Source organism: Nanorana parkeri, unplaced genomic scaffold (genome assembly GCF_000935625.1).
Source record: "Nanorana parkeri isolate BGI_ZX_2015 unplaced genomic scaffold, ASM93562v1 scaffold1230, whole genome shotgun sequence".
Taxonomy (NCBI): Eukaryota; Metazoa; Chordata; class Amphibia; order Anura; family Dicroglossidae; genus Nanorana; species Nanorana parkeri.
The window spans coordinates 52,194-65,528 of NW_017307498.1; the positions used below are offsets into that span (position 1 = coordinate 52,194).

At 45.3% G+C, this 13,335-nt stretch overlaps 1 protein-coding gene across 1 annotated transcript in view; it reads right to left on the reverse strand.

Annotated features, from left to right (window-relative positions):
* ENTPD2 (ectonucleoside triphosphate diphosphohydrolase 2) overlaps positions 1-13,335 on the reverse strand; it is a 46,832-nt gene that overhangs the window by 13,443 nt on the left and 20,054 nt on the right. The window contains exons 2-3 of the mRNA XM_018568699.1: positions 8,131-8,248; positions 5,649-5,799 (exon numbers count right to left, since the gene is read on the reverse strand). Coding sequence (XP_018424201.1) covers positions 5,649-5,799; positions 8,131-8,248 — 269 coding nt within the window. The remainder of the gene's footprint in view (positions 1-5,648; positions 5,800-8,130; positions 8,249-13,335) is intronic.

Below are 13,335 nucleotides of genomic sequence, written 5' to 3' on the forward strand. Positions count from 1 at the left end.
CAGGAACTGTGCAGTGATTTTGCAGCCTGCATTATAACATCATGTCATGTCTCTGTCCTGAAGTCCATCAAAGGAGCAGGTACTCTTCCAATCCACTTCTTGGTGCTTTTCTTAAACTATCTCCTACAAGTGACAAGTGACCACGCTGAAGGCAAACTTTTAAACCCTACAGAGTAACACTCAGCCAAAACACATAAAGCCGGTTGAGGGATCGTGTATGGCATGTTGGAAGACGGCGCATAGACTGACCTTGGGTGGTCTCCAAAGCAGATGTTTCCCAGCAACAAACACATTTATACAGATAAGCACAGAGCCCAATCTTCTCTGTTGAAGCTTGCTGACTTCACTTAAAAATTTTGAAAATAAAAAAGCTAAAATTTATATTAGAATTTAACTATTAAATCGATTTTTGTTCACCGTATTCCACTACATTCCTAGCGTGCCAGAAAGTTCTAGCTTAGAGATGGCCATACTGAATTTACAGATGAAACAACAGATTCAACATATATGACTGAACTATATAGAAATTGTGAAGACTTGTATTTAGTTCTAAGTTAGACAACTCAATCGAAATTACCCCAAGTGGCAAAACCCTACCTCAGCAGATATTGATTCTATTGCAGTAAATACTGTAAATGGCACATTGAACAGTATTTTTCCCTTCAGCAATCTGTTTTTTCATCTGAATAAAATAGAAGTATGACTAAAGCTTTTATGGTTGGGTGTAACATTCTTTATTGCGGTCTATGTGAACGCTAAGGAGATTCACCCTCTCTATTCATTCTGCTGACCATTATTGCTCCGACAGAAAGCGATTGGGAATCAACTACACTGTCTGGCCAAAAAAAAAGTCACACGGGCGTGGCTTGGCTATGGCGGCGTGAAGACGTGTTTTGCTCGAGCTCTGCAACTATCTGGGACTTAACAGTTGATCTCATCATCCTACACCACTGCTTTTGATGTCGACAAAGACTAAAACACGTACCGGCAACACCGAGCGGCATCCGACATCCCTGCAGCGATACCTCACTGCTCCAGCCGCCTCGACGCGCAGCTCCTCCAAATCTGCCATGGCCCAAGCGTCTCAGGGTAAGGACCCGGGGCCTTCCACCACGCGTGCATGCAGCGGAGCCTCGGCCTCGATTACACCTCAGCCCCCTGGCGGCCCAGCATCGCCGCGGACACAAACTTTACCTCCTACCCTCAGCTTGATCGAGGAGCCGGTGTTCCCGCTCTCTCCCTCCCCACCGTTACCCTCGGGAGCCGCACGATCCCTCTCCACCAGCGAGATCTCCGACATATTACTGTCTCTCCCCACGAGGCAGGACATGGCCGTCATGGTCACAAATATGGAGACCACCCTGAAGCGGGAAATAGCCGGCATCCACGTAACAGTCACCCATCTGGAAGCCAAAGTCTCAACCCTGTCCACAGATCAATCCCACCTGACCCACCGACTGGACCACCTGGAAGCGAGACAGGCCTCTCATGACCGGCAAATCTCCTCCCTGCTTCTAGCCCACGATGACCTAGAAAACAGGTCCCGGCGGAACAATGTTAAACTCCGGGGGCTCCCGGAGGCCACCGGAGCGGCGGACCTCCGACCAACGGTGATCGCCATACTCAACGCGGCCTTGGACAAGGCCCCGGACTCACCCCTGGAAATCGATAGGGTGCACCGTGTGGGAGGCCCCCGACCGGATGGCGACTCAAGGCCCCGTGATATTCTTTGCCGCATTCATTTTTTTATGGAAAAAGAGGCCGTCCTGCGCAAGGCCTGGCAGAAGATTTTTACCAGAAATTTAATTCTAGGGCCTTTTTAAAAAGAGACAAACTGAAGAAAAAAAATAGCATTTTTGTTGCATTACAACCTACTTTAGTTCCCAGATGGAAGAACATTTTTGCATATGAAAACGGTAATGGAAACTTGACTAAATTGCACTAGGTTAATCATGTCGCAATGCCTCCCCAGTCCAGTTTGGTTTTCCATGGGGCAAAAGGTGGTAAGGGTAGAACCAGGGCCAGCAGCTATCATTTTGTCAACTCAGCCACTGTACATGTGGATGTGCAAGCTTCATTCACTTGAGTTCAGGACGGAGGAACTAAGGGGTAGGGAGGTGTGCTTTGGGTTCCAGAGAACATTGTCTTTGCACTGATCACAAGACATGCCCATCTGAAATATAAATACTTAGCAGATAAAAGAGTTCACGGGCGTGGCTTGGCTATGGCGGCGTGAAGACGTGTTTTGCTCGAGCTCTGCAACTATCTGGGACTTAACAGTTGATCTCATCATCCTACACCACTGCTTTTGATGTCGACAAAGACTAAAACACGTACCGGCAACACCGAGCGGCATCCGACATCCCTGCAGCGATACCTCACTGCTCCAGCCGCCTCGACGCGCAGCTCCTCCAAATCTGCCATGGCCCAAGCGTCTCAGGGTAAGGACCCGGGGCCTTCCACCACGCGTGCATGCAGCGGAGCCTCGGCCTCGATTACACCTCAGCCCCCTGGCGGCCCAGCATCGCCGCGGACACAAACTTTACCTCCTACCCTCAGCTTGATCGAGGAGCCGGTGTTCCCGCTCTCTCCCTCCCCACCGTTGCCCTCGGGGGCCGCACGATCCCTCTCCAACAGCGAGATCTCCGACATATTACTGTCTCTCCCCACGAGGCAGGACATGGCCGTCATGGTCACAAATATGGAGACCACCCTGAGGCGGGAAATAGCCGGCATCCACGTAACAGTCACCCATCTGGAAGCCAAAGTCTCAACCCTGTCCACAGATCAATCCCACCTGACCCACCGACTGGACCACCTGGAAGCGAGACAGGCCTCTCATGACCGGCAAATCTCCTCCCTGCTTCTAGCCCACGATGACCTAGAAAACAGGTCCCGGCGGAACAATGTTAAACTCCGGGGGCTCCCGGAGGCCACCGGAGCGGCGGACCTCCGACCAACGGTGATCGCCATAATCAAACGCGGCCTTGGACAAGGCCCCGGACTCACCCCTGGAAATCGATAGGGTGCACCGTGTGGGAGGCCCCCGACCGGACGGAGACTCAAGGCCCCGTGATATTCTTTGCCGCATTCATTTTTTTATGGAAAAAGAGGCCGTCCTGCGCAAGGCCTGGCAGAAGGGCACCATACACTTTGACGGCGCGGAGGTCACCATCCTACCGGACTTGTCCCGACGCACGCTCCAGATGAGGAGGCTGCTACAACCCCTTCTCTCTGAGATCCGAAGGGCCGGAGGCCTTTACACCTGGGGCTATCCCTTCAGCCTTAACGTCCGTCGGAATGGACGCAACTTCATCCTGCGCCACCCGGCCCAACTCAGTGACCTCTTCTCTTTTCTGGAGGTGCCGCCGGTAGAGATCCCGGATTGGCTGGGCCCGGACCTGGATTTTGAGAATCGCCCTCTGCCCCAAAGACGACGCCGACGCAGTCTCTCCACAGGTAGACCTAGGACATCGCGCCCGGCACCATCTTCTAATGAGCCCTGAACTCCTGACCTGAACACTGGCCCCTGGAATACCCCGGAGTCACACACCACACGAGTTCCCTTAACAACACTCCTGCTAAATTCAGAGCCACTTGGTTTTACTGGATCGATTTTCTCTCCTCCCCGGCCTATACGGAGCTACGTCAGGGCCCTGACACTTGATACCCTCTACCAACCTGAACCCTAGTCTAGCCCTCCCTTCCAACTTCCCAATGGGAGGTGTACCCACCCCATCTTCGACCCCCCCTGTATACCAGCCTAACATACCGGGACCCCACCAAACTGCTCCACACTACTTAACAAGCAGTTAACATATCTACGCACCACTCCCCGAACACAGTGACATGCTGAAGACCCTGGTCCGCTGACCCCCTCCCCCTCACCAACCCCGAGGGATTGGCAGCAACCCCCAGGTGGGACGGTATCTCTGTAACTAATGGATCTGGACGGATCACCAACCCCCCCATTATTTGTTTGTTCGTTTATACCTGCCTGAGAAAGACCTATCTCAGCCCCTGAGCGGGCGACGTATAACACTGTGTACTGATTGTGTACGGTACACTCTCGTGGCCCTTGGGTGCAAATGTTGTGTATTGTATTTTTTTTGTTGCTTACTTGTTTTGTATGTGAAAAAAGGAAAAATTTTGTTTGAAATAAAGAATTTATAAAAAAAAAAAAAAGTCACACTGTAATATTTAGTTGGACCGCCTCTACCTTTGATTACAGCACACATTCACCGTGGCATGGTTTTGATAACCTTCTGCATTGTCACAATATATATTTCCATCCAGAGTTGCATTCTTTTTTCACCAAGGTCTTGTAGTGATGATGGGAGAATCGGACCACTATGTAAAATCTTCTCCAGCACATCCCAAAGATTCTTAATGGGGTTAAGGTCTGGTCTCTGTGGTGGCCAATCCAGGTGTGAAAATAAGGTCTCATGCTCCCTGAACCACTCTTTCACAATTTGAGCCCAATGAACACTGGCATTGTCATCTTGAAATATTACTGCGCCATCAGGGAAGGAAAAAAAACATTGATGGAAAAACCTGGTCATTCAGAATATCAGATAGGCAGCTGACCTCATCTTTTGAGGACATAACGCTGCTGAACCTAGACCTAACCAACTGAAGCAACCACAAATCATAACACTAAATCCAGGAGGTGATTTGTTTTTTTTGGCCAGGCAGTGTATTTTTACAGTTAACACAGGAACAGGAATAAAAAGGTGAAAATCTTCCAATGGGGATCCCTATTCCAGTAACAACTCTCTGAGGGGATTTTTGGAGATTCCATCTCACTTTCCGTTGTGTCTTTAGGTCAGTGAAAAAGACCAGAAGAGTTTAATCACCTTCCATCCACGTTGGGCATGCTGTGAGGGTATGACCGTGGTGGGGAGATCAGACTGCATTATATGCTTTGTAGGGGGCAGGGACTGATGTGGGTAGTTCCTACCCCAAAAAGAAAAATGCAGTCTAAAAACAGCCACAGCATTACATAAATGAGTTAAATGAATAAGATATTTGCATAAACCCATAGCAACCTGATTACTGTGGTCAAATGAAAGGAAACCTGAGCTTGACCTCCTTATGAAAATGCTACTTTTGATTGGCTGTCATGCTGAACCAGTGTGTTCAAGGCTTTCTCATCCACAAATAAAGTTGGAGTGACGGTCAGCATCTAATCTACATAGCGGCCAATGGCTGAAAAAGTATGAAAACCATTGGACCAGAACGACAGTAAGGTGTGTAGCATTTTCAGCAGGAGGTCAACAATACAGGTGCAGCTTTAAAAATTACGACAATAACTGATCAGCAATGTATAGCATGAAAAGTCACACACAGCCAGGAAAGTGGCCTTTTCAGAAAGGGGTCAGCCAAAGTAACCTACAATGTTTCTCAATACAGGTTTCCTTTAAGATCTGGTCAAGGATTTCTGAACAGCAATCAATCAGAAATGATACCACTCTGGCTATTAGAAGATGGAAACTGATGGGTTGCGATGGGTTATGATATTTTTAGTGAATAAGCCCTCAGTATACTTTTCTCTTGGGAGGATTCACATACACAGTGACAAGGTGTTCTGTCAGTACACACAGAAAACCTCTCACTATACACACAGGTGGTCATCAGCCCATACATACTTCAACAGCCTCATGCCAGCAGTGGCCCCCAGGTATAGGGGGGTGATCGCATGTCTGCTAGCTGGGACATCTTTCACTGCCTGGTTCAGACATTTTTCCAAGCTCTTTGCCGCATCTGGAGGAGTCATCCAGTAGCTTGATATTCCAGGGCCTGCAAAGACAACCCATATATCACAAACACATACCATAGGTCAACAGGCACTTTATGTGGGGCACATTCCTGGAGCATGACACCCTTCCGATTCACCAAACCAAAACATAAATGTGAACCTTTGATTCTGGCTGGGGAGGAAGAATTTTCAGAGGTTTCATAAAAAAAAAAGGTGGCCTTGTATATAAAGTTATGAGGACATAACTCAGCTGTCACACTCCTCTCTGGAGAAAGGAGAGTTATGTGCAGAGTAAGACATATACAAAGATCAGTGCAACAGAGGACAATAAAAATGAAGGGAAACACTGGCAAAGAACTTCAAAAAAACTATTAAATAAAGATCAAAAGGTGCATGGGTTTCTTTATATACCCAATAAAACATTCAGCTTCTTTCCCTGGAGCTGAACATACAGAATAAGTCGTCTATGCTTGTCCCACTTGTCCGCACCATGTAGGGGTGCTAAGCTGTGTGAACAGCATCTGCCTGGCTATACTCACACAGAACTTTTATAAATGAACCCCTAAACGTCACTAGAAGCCATGTTGCGTCTGTACCCTACCCCTCTGGTGACAGCTACGACCTGCTGACAAAGAGTGACCATGCAAGGTTTGTATTTGAATTCATACAGGTGTACGACTGCTAATGGGGACCTGATAAACAGCGTTCACCTGCCCATAAATGATCCTGCCTCTAAAAAATGCTCTGGGACTTTGTTATGTGACTTAGGTGCGGATTGTGTTTAAGCTGAACCTAAGGCAAAATGCTAAACACAAAGCTGAAATAAATACTGTATACTAGAAAGTGTTTTAGGTGCTAAAGGATCTATCATTCTGTTCATCTAGTCATGTAATTTGGACATCATTGCTCCAAAACATATTTTTTTTTTTTTAGTTAGGCTTGGTCAGAGGAAGAGATGGTTATAACTCCCATCAGCCTTTTTGCCACCTGTGCCCCATTGGGGTGACATCCCTTCACTTCCTGTCCAATAGCTACAACAGGAAGTGAGGGGAAATCTCTCCAGAGTGATGGAAATCCCTGGTGGTCAGCATGACCACCAGATACAACGTCCCCATTGGAAGATTTCCCACCTATTGCTGTTCTGATAACAACCCGAAATCTGAGATTTTCTTTCACTTTCACCACTGATGGTCACCAGAACAAATAGAGAGGGTGAATCTACCTAATGGGGACATCTAATGTGTACTAATCCCTCTACACTCTATCGGAAATTTCAGTTTCAAAACTTCAGTTGCACTTTAAGCAATAAAGCTGAGACAACAACCTGCACCCAGCCTGCTGGCAATTAAGTACTACCAAACACAGACATCTCAACTCTCCCGAATGTTCCAGGAGTCTCCTGCTATAAAGGTAGCGGCTCCCGGACACCCGGGAGAGAAACATTTTCTCCCGGAAAGGTTTAATCTGCAGAGTAAACCTTTCCCTACTGTTTTTTATTTATTATTTTACATTGGGGCCACCGTCAGTCAGAAAGAAAAAAGGCATAGGAATGAATAGCTAGATTGCTATTTCAATTTACAATAGCCAATAGCAGACTAGCTATTGAACCCGCCCACTGCTACTGTCAACCAGCAGAGTTAGACCTGAAGTTCTCCATCAGGTCCCCCTCTGCTGACTGACAGATAGCTAGCCAATAGCAGCCTAGCTATTCATTTCTCTGCTTTTTTTTGTTTCCTTCTTTTATTCTGACGGCAGCAGCTACCAGAATACTAGAAAGAAAAAACAGCAGATAGCACGGGAAGCAATAGCTTCTTTGCTATCTGCCATCATTTCAGAAGGGCACCTCCCTGAAATGACTTATTTCAGGTTGGGATCCCTGCAAACACACAGTTCTCCCTCAGCTCACTCTGTTATTTTACCCGTCATAGAGCTCCTAATATTAGACTGACAGCACTGTGCAATGCTGCAGAACCTGGCTTGATACCAGATCCACCCTCCTTCCCCTCTGATAAAGTCTGCCTGATAGAAAACAACAGACTGCCTGCAGCCTCTAATGATGTCAGACTCCCACAAAGCCTGCTGTAGCCAGAGATGATGTCATCTGTTGCCTGGGATATAAGTGATATGAAGGAACCCAGAGGAGCATTTTATTATTCATGGTAAGAAAGAGCCACTTTTTTCAAATTCAGAAATGGAAGGTGATTTGGTAATTCTGACATGCACAGCGTAAATTTAAGTCAGATAAAGAGCACTTCAGCAACCGGATTTCAGACCAATGCGGTCAGGAGTTACAAAATGATACATTAATAAATATATATTCATGTTTTTATTTATTATATGTCTTTAGGCTCGATTCCATGACCTTTACCTACCGCTCACATCACACATGCTGTGCTGACTGACAATACCGGTGTCATTCTCCTTATCCGCCGGCCACTTGTAGATGAAGAGAGCGCTGTGGGAGGAGCCTGCATCCAGGACAATGCCATACTGGAAAAAAAAAAGTGAAGCCAAAATGATAATACAGGCTAAATGAATCGAACAGACATATAAAATGAGCTCTGATTTATTTATTAGACTCTGAAATAAGAACCGTCTGCATTAACAACAAAACACTGTTGTTCCATTGGGGACACAAGTTCTGGTGACCTGCTGACCACCAGGGACTTTCTCCACTTCCTGTCCGATAGCTTTCTGTGGCTATCTGACAGGAAGTAAAGGGAAATCTCCCCAATTGGACACAAAAGAAAAAAAAAAAAAAGTTGATGGGTTATAACGCTCCCTTAATCTATCCATAACTAAAAAAAGTTTTTGGCTTTAGTTCTACTTTAATGCATCTCTTTAATCATAATTAAATTATTACATACATGTATTGTTTTAAATGCAAATAGGTTCAGTACCTCAATCTGACCTGGTACCAGCATCATGCAGTCGCTGTTCAGCAGGGCTGGCATGTTAGAGGAAGAAGCAGCACAAAGGTGCTTATCATTTCATGCACTAACATACACCATGCTGATAGCAGGAGAAAGCAGAGTGACAGAGAGATGAGGTTATCACTATGTTTCTTATCCTTTCACTGTCCAGTCAGATGCCTGAGGCAGGTCCATGGCAACCTGGGCTCAGAGTAAGCTGATTAAATGAGACTGGCCATCAGACTGGGGATATCTGGTGGCAGAAAAAAGGTAACGCATGGGGAACTCTCTGGATTGAAGTGGAATATTGCAGCAAAAGCTGGGCTTTTAAGAAGCATTTTCTTTTTTCATCTTGTTATTTTTGCCTGGAGTTGTACTTTTTTTTTTTTTTTTAGGGACAAGGCTGCCTTTCGTTGGTGCTGCCTTTCAATGGATTTTAATATGAAGGTTTAGTGAAAAAATGAACAGGTGATTTTTGATTCCCAGTAACTTAATACATATGTACCAGAATGACTCGCCTGCAATGAATATTTGATGAAGGACACATTCACAGGTTGATACATTTGCCTTTTTGTTACTGTAGATATACACCAATCAGCCATAACATTATGACCACTGAGAGGTGAAGTTGCAATGGCGCCTGGAAGTGTGTGGCATATATGAACAAGTGAACATTGTGTCCCTGAAGTTGATGTGTTGGAAGCAAAAAAAAAGGATCAAGTGTAAGGATTTGAGTAACTACGATAAGGGTCAAATTGACGACTGGGTAAGAGCAACTCCAAAACTGCAGCTCTAGTGGAATGTTCCCGGTCTACAGTGGTCAGGACCTGCTAAAAGTGGTCCAAGAAAAGAAAACTGGTGAACTGACGACAGGGTCATGGGTGGCCAAGGTCCATTGATGCATGTGGGGAGCAAAGACTGGCCTGCATAGTCCGATCCAAGCTAAGAGCTACTGTAGCTCAAATTTCTGGTTCCGATAGAAAGTTATCTGAACACACAGTGCATCTCAGTTTGTTGTGTATGGTGCTGCGTAGCCACAGACTGTTCAGGGTGCCCATGTTGACCCGTGTCCACCGCCAAAAGCATCAGAACTGGACCATGTAGCAATGGAAGAAGGTGGCCTGGTCTAATGAGTCATGTTTTCTGTTACATCATATGGATGGCTGGGTACATGTGTGTCGCTTACCTGGGGTAGAGATGGCACCAGGATGCACTAATGGAAGAAGGCAAGCCGATGGAGGCAGTGTGATGTTTTGTGCAATGTTCTGCTGGGAAACCTTGGGTCCTGCCATTCATGTGGATGTTACTTTCACATGTAACATGTACCTAAACATTGTTGCTGACCAAGTACACCCCTTCATGGAAATGGTATTCCGTGATGGCAGTGGCCTCTTTTAGCAGGATAATGTGCCTTGCCACACTGCCAAAATGGTTCAAGAATGGTTTGAGGAACACGACGAGTTTGAGGTGTTGATTTGGCCTCCAAATTCTCCAGATCTCAATCCAATCGAGCATCTGTGGGATATGCTGGAAAAAAAGTCTGATCCATGGAAGGCCTCACCTCACAACCCACAAGACCTAAAGGATCTGCAACTGATAGCTTGTTGCCAGATACCATAGCATACCTATAGTGGTATGTCTAGTGGAGTCCATGCTTCGACGGGTCAGGACAGTTCAGTTTTGGTGGCAGAAGGGGAACCTATTCAATATTAGAAATGTGGTCATAATGTTATAGCTGATCAGTATATATATATACATATATATACACACACACACTTTTTTTTTTGCTTACACACAATAACTTGCAATACCTATTAATGGGCAAATGGTGCTGTAAAATTGTCAAAATAAATCAAATCAAATCATCTTCAGTTCCAGAAACCTTTACACATCTACCCGCTAATGTCATTATTTATTATTTATGTACATCAAGTTGTAATTTAGGCTTACTTAATCGTTTTAATAAGCATGCCGGTAACAGCCTCTTTACTGCCTCCAGCCTTGCATTACGTCTTATGAGAATGTGTGGGGGGAAAGGGTAGAACAGGATTATCCAGTACAGTTACATCAACCTTAGTTTTTCCTACATTCTTCACCTAACCGATAATATGCAAACTCTGCAGTTCTTTTTTTTTTCTTCTATTTTTAAGAAATGTTTTACATTTTCCCTCCACTGGTAGGAGGAAAAGGGTAATTCCAGTCAGACTTCTAGTTCTGGTCTAGAGTTAAGCAGCACAACTAAGGATTAGAATTTCATATCGCTTCCTATGTGGTCACACGACAGGAAGTTATAAGAAATCTCCCCACTGGGGACTGAGAAAGCAGAGAGAGAGAGAGAGAGAGAGAGAGAGAGAGAGATGCTGGTTGCCTGGCTTTAATACTTTGAGTCACAGACTGGAAACATGCATGTTGTAACGATTGTCAGAAATGGCATCTCAAATTCCTTTTTTGACAGATTCATACAAAAATAAAAAGAAACAAAAAACACAACAGCACAAAAGAACAAAAAAACACAAACAACATGCCAGTTCATTCCCACCTAAAGTCTAAAGAGCATCCCAAAGCTGCTTGAGCATCTAAGAAGATATGTGTACTGGAGCTTCCAGGGAAGGTAGGGTGGACACAGATCTGGACCTGCTAGACCACAGCTTTATTTACTGACTCAGACAGTATACTGAGCAAATATTGTAATTAGTAAATCATCACCTTGCATGTAATAACATGCATGTGTAGGAGTGATCCAAGTCATGAAACTGGCAGGAACAGTAAATAACAAGCAGTTCACAAAACAAATGCAGAACAAAAACTCCCCAGCCCCCACCTACCTTGCATGTTAACCTATTCACAGCTTTCCCCCTTCCCTCAATGCCTTCTTACCTCCTTTCAAAGGCGGAGGCCCAATGCAGTCTTTAAAGCAGCCCTTCTCAACTAGGGGTTCTTGCAGAGGCTGCTGGGGATTTCTTGAGCAATGAGCATTTTATTTACTCTTAGATAAGTAATCACTGACACCAATAGGCTACCTATAATATAAGCATTCTTCCCACTGACCACCACTGTAAGGACCATTCTTCCTACTGGCCATGTTTAATGGGAATCTTCTCCATTGACCACCAATGTACTGGAGCACCTCACTTGCCACCAATTTAAAAGGACTTCACTAAACACCAATGTCCTCACTATTAAAGACTATGGTGTCATGCCGCTGGCTCTTCCAAGTGACGTTGGCCCTGGAACTATGCAGGTACTATCAAATTGGAGCTCAATCTGCCACAGCTCAAGGAACCCCTAGCAACCTCAGGAGGAACTCTGGTTGAGAATGGCTGACCTACACTATAGCTGGTCTCCTGCAGAGTGTGTCTGCTTCTAGCATAGTGTCATCTCCAGGGATGGCATGAGTGCACTGCAGCAGAGAATTCTATTTATGGCTTTCAGCACTAAAAGAGTTTGAATCAAACAGGTATGCAGAACAGATGCCATCGTTTTTGTCAAATCTTCTCTGCAGTTACAGTGCAGACTGCACACACGCTGAAGGGGAAAAAAACAATGTTATGTTGGACTGGGCCTGCAATTACATAGAAACAAAACACTCTCATTGCACAATTCAGTCCAGTTTCACTAAAGTGTAACATGAAGTTAAGTGAAGGAAACCTGTATTCATGTGAACATCCAATCACATGCATGAGATGACTAGACATTTGAAGTGAAGCAATAGCAGTGCACAATTTAGTAAATAGTGGCCTTAGGCTAGGCAAATACCACTCCTGCACCTTCAGGTATGTTTCTTTTAGCAGTAACCATATATCCATCCCCATATTACCATTTGGCTTTATCACTGCATCAGCACTTCACATCAGGGTCTGGACTGTGACATTTGTGGCCACACTTAGCTAAATTGAACATGCCTTTATTTACGAATGCATCATGTACTTTATTATTAGGTATACCTTGCTAGTGCCGGATTGGACCCCCTTTTGTCTTCAGAACCGCCTTAGTTCTTCCTAGCATAGATTCAACATGGTACTGGAAACATTCCTTAGAGAGTTTGGTCCATATTGAAATGATAGCATTAGGCAGCTGTTGCTGATTTGTCAGCTGCACATCCATGATGTGAATCTCCCATTCCACCACATCCCAAAAGGTGCTCTATTGGAGTGAGATCTAGTGACTGTGGAGGCCATTTGAGTACAGTGAATTCATTATCATGTTGAAGAAACCAGCTTGAGATGATTTTAGCTTTGTGACATGGTGCCTTATTCTGCTGGAAGTCACCATCAGAAGATGGGTACACTGTGGTCATAAAGGGAAGGACATGTCTGCAACAACACTCATGTAACCTGTGGCATTTAATTGATGCTCAGTTGGTACTAAGGGGCCCAAAGTGTGCCAAGAAAATATCCCCTTCACCATTACACCACTCCCACCAGCTGAACCGTTGTTACGTGGCAGGTTGCATCCATGCTTTCATGTTGTTTATGCCAAATTCTGACCCGACCATCCAAATATTGCAGTAGAAATTGAGACTCGTCAGACCTGGCAAAATTTGTCTAATCTTCTATTGTCCAATTTTGGTGAGCACTTGCAAATTGTAGCCTCAGTTTGCTGTTCTTGGCTGGCAGGAGTGGCACCCAGTGTGGTCTTCTGCTGCTGTAGCCCATCTGCTTCAAG